At 36.6% G+C, this 7,295-nt stretch overlaps 2 protein-coding genes across 2 annotated transcripts in view; both read left to right on the top strand.

Annotated features, from left to right (window-relative positions):
* Positions 1 to 1,676, top strand: part of PHAX (phosphorylated adaptor for RNA export) — a 9,571-nt gene extending 7,895 nt beyond the window's left edge. Inside the window, exon 5 of the mRNA XM_004686672.2 lies at positions 1,310 to 1,676. Coding sequence (XP_004686729.1) covers positions 1,310 to 1,579 — 270 coding nt within the window. The 3' untranslated portion in view covers positions 1,580 to 1,676. The remainder of the gene's footprint in view (positions 1 to 1,309) is intronic.
* Positions 1,677 to 3,595: 1,919 nt separating this feature from the next.
* Positions 3,596 to 6,566, top strand: TEX43 (testis expressed 43). Its single transcript, XM_004686673.1, has 3 exons — positions 3,596 to 3,681; positions 4,973 to 5,081; positions 6,357 to 6,566. Exons 1-3 carry the CDS (start codon positions 3,596 to 3,598, stop codon positions 6,564 to 6,566), a joined length of 405 nt encoding a protein of 134 aa, XP_004686730.1.
* Positions 6,567 to 7,295: the final 729 nt, after the last annotated feature.

Here is a 7,295-nt window from a genome sequence, read left to right on the forward strand (position 1 = left end):
ACACTGCTGAGGGGAGCAGCGGGCGGGTCAGGAGAGGTCTGCCACGCCATGTGGCCCCTCCGGGGCAGGCGGGGGTCGAACTCATGCTGAAGTGGCTTTCCATTCTTAGTGCTGCGCTTTAACCCGCTGGGCCACCAGGGAGGGCCCCTCTTTATTTCTTTAGCAATTACTTCTATTTCTGCTTTTTATCAAAGCACTCATATTCTGAAGCATTTTCGAATCCCAGGGTTTCTTATTCTTTTATTAGCTTTTTGTGCTCCTTGTAAAGGTCTCCCTTTATCTTACCCCCTCCCTAGTCTTTTTATAAACCAGAAGGGATTTGCAGCTCGTGTACTTAAGACTACAGTAGTTACTAGCTATGCTATAGCTACAGGGTTCCCAGTTGTCACATTTTTCCATGTATTATTTTAATTAGTATGTATTTTCTGTGTAAATTGTTCTCATTAACTGGTGATTATGCTCTTCAGAGGACATCTGACCATATTTAGAGATATATTTGGTTGTCAGAATTTGGGGTTGGGTAAGTATACTACTATGTAGAGAGCAGGTATACAGCTAAAAATAGAATACACACAACTAAAACACTGTTCGTGCCCTAAACAGCATATTGCCAACGTTGAGAAACCCTGTACTAGAAAATCTCATTTTCATGTTTTAAAGTCTCTTTCCTGAAATCCTGAAAGGTATTCCAGTGCTAATTTTTTATGCCTTGTGATAAAAACTTTTGGCAAAGATAAGTATTTTCACATGAACCCAAAAACAGGATGATTTTGCTACTATCTGTGTCCATTTAGAAAATAGAGGAGCGGGCCCTCCCCGGTGGTGCAGTGTGTTAAAACACAGCACTGCAGGCCGGCCACAGCTGCTTCAGTGCGAGTGGATCCCTGGAGGTGACCACATGGCGCAGCAGACCCCTCCTCCACTCAGCAGTGCATTTCAGTAAATCTGCCTGTTCTGCTCCCCACTCTGTCTTTGGTGACGCCTTTTGCCACCCCTGCACCTCTGGCCTGTACCCCAGTTCTGTATGCACAAATAAATAAATCTTAAAAGAAGAAGAAAATATAGGAGTGATATAGTAGGATAATCATGGGCCCTATACCTGATACTAGGTTGAGTTTTAATTGTCATTTCATCCTCTGTTTGCAGTGGGGACTTAATATCTTGGACCTCTGTATCTATTTATGACTCTTTTAGTATTTCTTTTTTGTGAGAAATGGAGATGGTAATTATAACGGGTCTGTTTGTAATAAACTTCATAATTGGTAGTTCTTTACTAAACAACTTCACTAAAGTTATTCCTTTGTTATAGGACATTTTCTACATTGAAAATCAAAAGGAATATGAAAACAAAAAAGCAGCTAGGAAGAGGAGAACACAAGTACTGGGGAAAAAGATGAAGCAAGCTATTAAAAGTCTAAATTTTCAAGAAGATGATGATACATCACGAGAAACTTTTGCAAGTGACACAAATGAGGCCCTGGCTTCTCTTGATGAATCACAGGAAGGACATGGAGAAACAAAGTTAGATGCAGAGGAAGCCATTGAAGTTGATCATTCTAACGACTTGGACATCTTCTAGTCATTTTGAGGAATAAGCCTTTCTAAAATAAAATTGTAATAAACCATTTCTACTGAGATTGCTTTGTTGTACTTTGCACTGTTAAACTTGAAAATCTTGAGAGAACTGTATTCTTGTTTTAAATAAAAATGAATATAATGGGAAATGAATGTGATTGATAGAAACTTTAAAAATTTCTCATGTCTGGAAATTTATTTAAAACTATAAGCAGAGGATTTCAATTTTTAGTCTGTTGCATGTGCTAGTTATTACTAGTTGATAATCAGTTTTGTCTAGGTCATTATAATATACTATTCAAAAGTTTTTCTGATTTTTCTGCAGTGAAGTATGATTAGTTTTAAAACATTCCATGAAAGGATACAAATGAGACATTGTTACATTATTATGAATGCCTTCACATTTAGGTTTTCCTTCACATTTAGGTTTTCCTGTGTTTTAAGAACTTGCAAATTTAAGGATAAAAACCAAAAGTAGGTGTATACTGATGGCTTTTCTCACTGTCCAGAAGTAAATATCAGATGCTTTTTGAAGAAATACTGGTATCTTTAACTTTATTTTTGACTTTGTGTTAATTAACTTCACCATGTACTAAATTCTGAAAGTTACATGTGGCTGTGTAATTATCACTGACATTTTAAGTATTCCCAGTGGTAGCCTAAGAGTGTTTTACCTTATGTTAAGGAAGTTAGGGTATTAAAAATATATCTACTTGCAATTCAAAATTATTAAAGGAAGTGGAGGTAACTAAGATGTTCCAAAAGTCGACCATATTTTGTAAAAATATGTAGAAAACAGTTAAATTATTCTTTGCAGACAATGTACTTGAAGTCTCAGTAATTTCTGAAATACATGTTCACGAAAGTTGGATGTACGGATATAAACATGAAAAAAAAATGGTCATCAGTTGTTTTTTATCATTAAAAATAAAATAGACATGGCAATCCTTAATGAGCTTCTAATGGCCTTATTTTTTAAATCTCATACTTTTATAAAATTGTATAAACAAATTTTTTTCTTTTCTTCTGTCTCATTGCTTTCATTCTACAAGGTCAGGTCTTGATTATCATCTCTGAGCTAATCTCTGATACTTAGCACTAAAAAATAAACATTAATGCTGATAAAGTACAGTGAAAAATACTTAGGGAGCCCTTAGGTCCCAGAGAAAACATGAGAGATAATAAGTAAGAATCCAGAGAGAATTGTAAGGGAAAAAGAAATACATTTTCTGTACAGCAAGGCTCAAAAGCAAGTAAAAAACTTGCTAAATATAATAGTATAAAAGTAATTTGTTAGGAAACTGATCATCAGTGCCCCCCCCCATAGTGATTGTGTTAAGGAAAACATTCTGTAAATGGATCTATAATAATTAACTGGATATTGTCCTTGAGGTTATTTGTGACTGACTTTAAAGACTACACTAAAACATTCAGAAATTTAAAGCCATAAGTGAAAATAGTGCTAATTTTTCTAACAAAAAGTTTTTGTAAGAACCTTAGTTCCTAACACTGCTACATTGTTTGCCCCTCCATATTTTTTGTTTCATTTTCATCAAAAGTTATTTCCCAAACATTTGGAAACCATGTAAAGTTATAGCTTGTCTTGCATCCTAATCTTCTATGGTACCATACTTGAAGTTTTACCTTTACTAAATTATTCTCTAAATCTTCCTGGCTATTCAAAGTTAGTGATATCAAAGTGTTACCAGAAGTGTCAATGCTGTCAGATAACCAGTGTAGCTTGTAATTTTCCATGTTCAGCCTCTTTTTACTATTTAATGTTACAACACTGTTGAGAGTGTAGGCTCATACCTCTGGATACACAGTAAACCAATGTCCCTTAATTAAAAAAAAATGTTTTACTCAAAAAGGTTATCAAAATACTGAAAATCGCTTGAGTCCTGTACTTAATCAACTGCTACTGGATTGCTCTGACTAGTATTGTTACATCAGAGACATCAATGTCATCATAAATAGACTAGTGAAGTTCTAGGTGAGAATTCTGTTATTATTGCCAGTCATGGCTCCAGAGAAGGACATTTGTCCTACATTACCAAGAATTTCCAGCAACTGTTCTGAAGGAAGTTCAAATAAGCCTGTTAATAAGTAAGGACTTATGGGCTTGGGGTTTGGGATTTGTTTGCAATCTGACTACTCAAACGAGGACAGTAATTTGGGGCTTTGCTTGACATGAATACAGAAGACTTACTCAGAGGAATCTCTGTGTTGGCAGGGAAAGCAAGACTGACCTGAGCATAGAGCATATTCAGAAGCTAAATTCAGAAGCTAAATTAGTTACTGTTTTCTGTGACTGGCTAGAGATTCCTTTAGGCAATGGATAAGCCTGAGGCGAATCATAGTGTGCTAGATTTTTAATTAAAATCATGATAAAATGATGGACCTCCCTGGTGGCCTAGAGGTTGAGTCAGAGCTATTACTCCCAACAGCCTCAGTTTGATCCCCAGCCAGGGAGCTAATCTGCTTATGGTGCAGCAGACTGCTGATGGTCCCCTCTGGAGTGTATTTCAGTAAATCTGCCTGTTCTGTTCTCCACTTTGTCTCTGGTGAATCCTTTAACACACATCCCTCACCTCCTGCACCTCTGGCGTACACCCAGTTCCTCCACCCATAAATAGATAAATTAGCCTTAAAAAATAGGTTAAAGTGAATATCTTGGGTAAATTATAAATGACCGCAGGCAGGCAGAGGTGAAGACACAGTTTATGGTACAGGCGATACTTAGTGATTCTTGGGTATTTGTTTTATTCAGGTTATATTGGTTTACATTGCTGTTTTTTTTGTTAAGATTTATTTATGCATACAAGATCTAGGGTTAAGTCAGAGATGTGGGGAGTGAGAGGGTTCACCAGAGAGCATGGGGAGCAGAACAGGCAGACTCACTGAAATACACTGCTGAGGGGAGCAGCAGGCTAGAGGTCTGCTGTGCCATGTGGGCCATTGACCTGGCCGGACACCTGGCCTGGCATCCAATTCATGGCTGCAATGGCTGTAGATAGCTTGGTAGTGCTGTGTCTTTAACCCCTGCACCACCAGGGAGGCCCTGCTGTTTGTATTTTAGATAGATAGGATCGCCCTTTTAGGTACTGTTATCACAGTATGCATAGTCCATTAACATAGTCCACCATGCTACTTCCCCACTTTGTTCTCAGCTTTCCCCCTCTCCATATGTGAGTATTTAATGATTGATCATGTATTAAAAGAGATTCAAACAATGCATAGTTCTCTGTCCTGCAGAGAGATAAGGTAAATATCTCTGATATTTATGAGATGAGATAAATATCGTGAACCCAACTTTATCATGTCTCCTTTCCCTAGAAGAAATGCTAAAACAATTGTATTTAACTCTAACTATCCTCCCTGCTTTTCTAATTTTCAGGTATACTGATGTTCATTTGCCACGATTTTCATTTAGGCAAGGGATGATCCCTAGACATTATGTTATGCCTTGGAAAATAAACATGAAATTCAGGAATGTGAATCTGAAGGTATTTTGCTTAAATAGTTATAATAAAAGCCTATGCCACTTTATCTATGGATAGACATACATAAGCTGAACAAAAGCTATTTTATTTAACTTTGAGAAATAATTAACATATCTATATTTAGTGTACAGTGTGATGACTCAATATACATTAAGCATAGCAGAAAAATTTCCAAGATTAAGACGATTCACGTATCTATCACTTCACATGATTAACTCTTTCCTATGTATGTATGGTGAGAATGCTTAAAATCAGCAACTTTCAAGTACACAACAAAGTAGTAACTATAGTCACCATGCTGTAGTTAGATTATTATACCATTATTATAACTAAAAGTTTGTACACTTTAACCTGTATCTACACATTTATCCTTCCCTGTCACTGTTACATTCTCTGAGCCTGCAAAAAACTATTTTGATGTAATTTCACACAAACATCATGCAAAAGTTCAACAGCATTATCTACGCAAATAATCCAATCACAAACTTGAAGTAAATATACTGAACAATTTCAGAATTGTATTTTTTTCTCCACCCACTCATAGATATTACAAGGCTCATCAGAAGTAGGCACCATAAAAAGAAAGCTGTAGTGGATAGTATGTATTTTTTAAAGTTGTACTACATATTCAGAGTCACAAAGGCTAAACTAGAAAAGATTCATTGCATATTTAGTCCTCTAGTCAGCAGTTTACAAATCCCAATTAATATTACACATTTACTTATGAAATGTAAGATGTTTAAAGGAGAATAGAATGCGTTACAATACACAGATTATAAGAGGAGACTACAAACTAGGATTACTAGAAAGAAATATGTTTGTGCAATTAACAAGCAAATCCATTTATTCTTTACCTTACTTTCTATAACTAAAATTCAACACAAATTTTTCATGTTTTTTTCAGTTTAGTTGGCAACTTTTCTAATATTTCTTTTTAATTGAAGTAACATTAGTTTACAACATTGTATAAATTCCAAGATTTACATTTTCTTTATATAACCCCATAGGAAAATTCAGTCTCATGGAGACGATTTGTAAAAGTAGTAAAACTAATTCTCAGCAATCTGACTCCATGTTTATTTTATGGTCTGGAGTCCACACTGCTCTTTCCAGAGGCTGAACAACACCAAACGCAACAGCACTGTTTTCAATGAAAAGGGATGTTGCTTTGTCCTCTAGACCTTCCCCCTCAGACAATTAGAAAAACTACTGGAGACTTCCACCTTAATGTAACAAGAAAATGATGTTTAATGTGATCAACTGATGTTCTTTTCTTAGCATGCAGATGCTTGTGGGATCTATGCTGGCACATTAGAAGACACACTCTTTCTGGAACACAGTGAAAGACTTTGCCATGGGGAAGATCGCAAAACTGTCTTGAAGAAAGGCCTCCCAGATATAAAAATTGCAGATATGCCTCTGCATTCACCTCTGTCCAAGTACCAAAGCACTGTGATTTCCCATGCCTTTAGGAGGCGACTGGTGTGATGAACGATGAAGTAATAAAGTGACTGACTAAAGAAGTCAGTCTTTCTGCCTGTCTACTGGTCTTGTCTCTCGCAAAAATATTTAAGTACAGAGACCTCGCTGATGGCACAAGAAGTTAAGTCTCAGCACTACAACACCCCATGCAACTTCAGTTAGATGTACTTTCTATATTCAAGTATATCGCAAGTGTCAATTTCCTACACCAAGAATTGAGTCACATAACTTAAAACGTAAAAGTAATCATATGCAAAGTGGCACACTACTGTGGAAAGCAGTATACTGATTTCCTAAGCAATTCGAAATTGCTTTTTTAGATCCTTATTTATTTATTTATTTATTTATTCGAAATTGCTTTTTTTTAGATCCTTATGAGCTAGCAATCCCACTTCTAAGAACATAGCCCCAAGAATGGGAATCAGACTCAAACAGATTTGTTACTAGACAAAGGATCTAAAAGTCACCACTGGGTCAGAATCTCTCTTACCAGTTCTGGGTCTGGCCACCACAAATGCAAACAAAAGGACCTTTGGTACAAAAAAGAAAAAAAAATCTATAAACAAAAAATCTATAAAACAATAAGGGAGAGAGAAGACCCAGGCGCTGACAAGCCATATGAGTAGAGCTGCTCCTACAGGAGCCAGCAGGGGGTGGCAGAGGTCTGCCACTGTTGCCGCTTCCCCTACCCAAGGGGGTGGCTGCCTTCATTAGCAGCACCCATGGAAGAGAGAA

This window comes from Condylura cristata, unplaced genomic scaffold (assembly GCF_000260355.1).
Source record: "Condylura cristata isolate star-nosed mole 26May11 unplaced genomic scaffold, ConCri1.0 scaffold00021, whole genome shotgun sequence".
Taxonomy (NCBI): Eukaryota; Metazoa; Chordata; class Mammalia; order Eulipotyphla; family Talpidae; genus Condylura; species Condylura cristata.

Excerpts from the sequence above, each read along its gene's own strand:
- TEX43 (XM_004686673.1), top strand. The coding sequence starts at position 3,596 with ATGGCTCCAGAGAAGGACATTTGTCCTACATTACCAAGAATTTCCAGC. Across the intron at positions 3,682-4,972 it reads TCAAATAAGCCTGTTAATAA|GTATACTGATGTTCATTTGC; the intron begins GTAAGGACTTAT and ends TCTAATTTTCAG. Across the intron at positions 5,082-6,356 it reads TCAGGAATGTGAATCTGAAG|CATGCAGATGCTTGTGGGAT; the intron begins GTATTTTGCTTA and ends TTCTTTTCTTAG.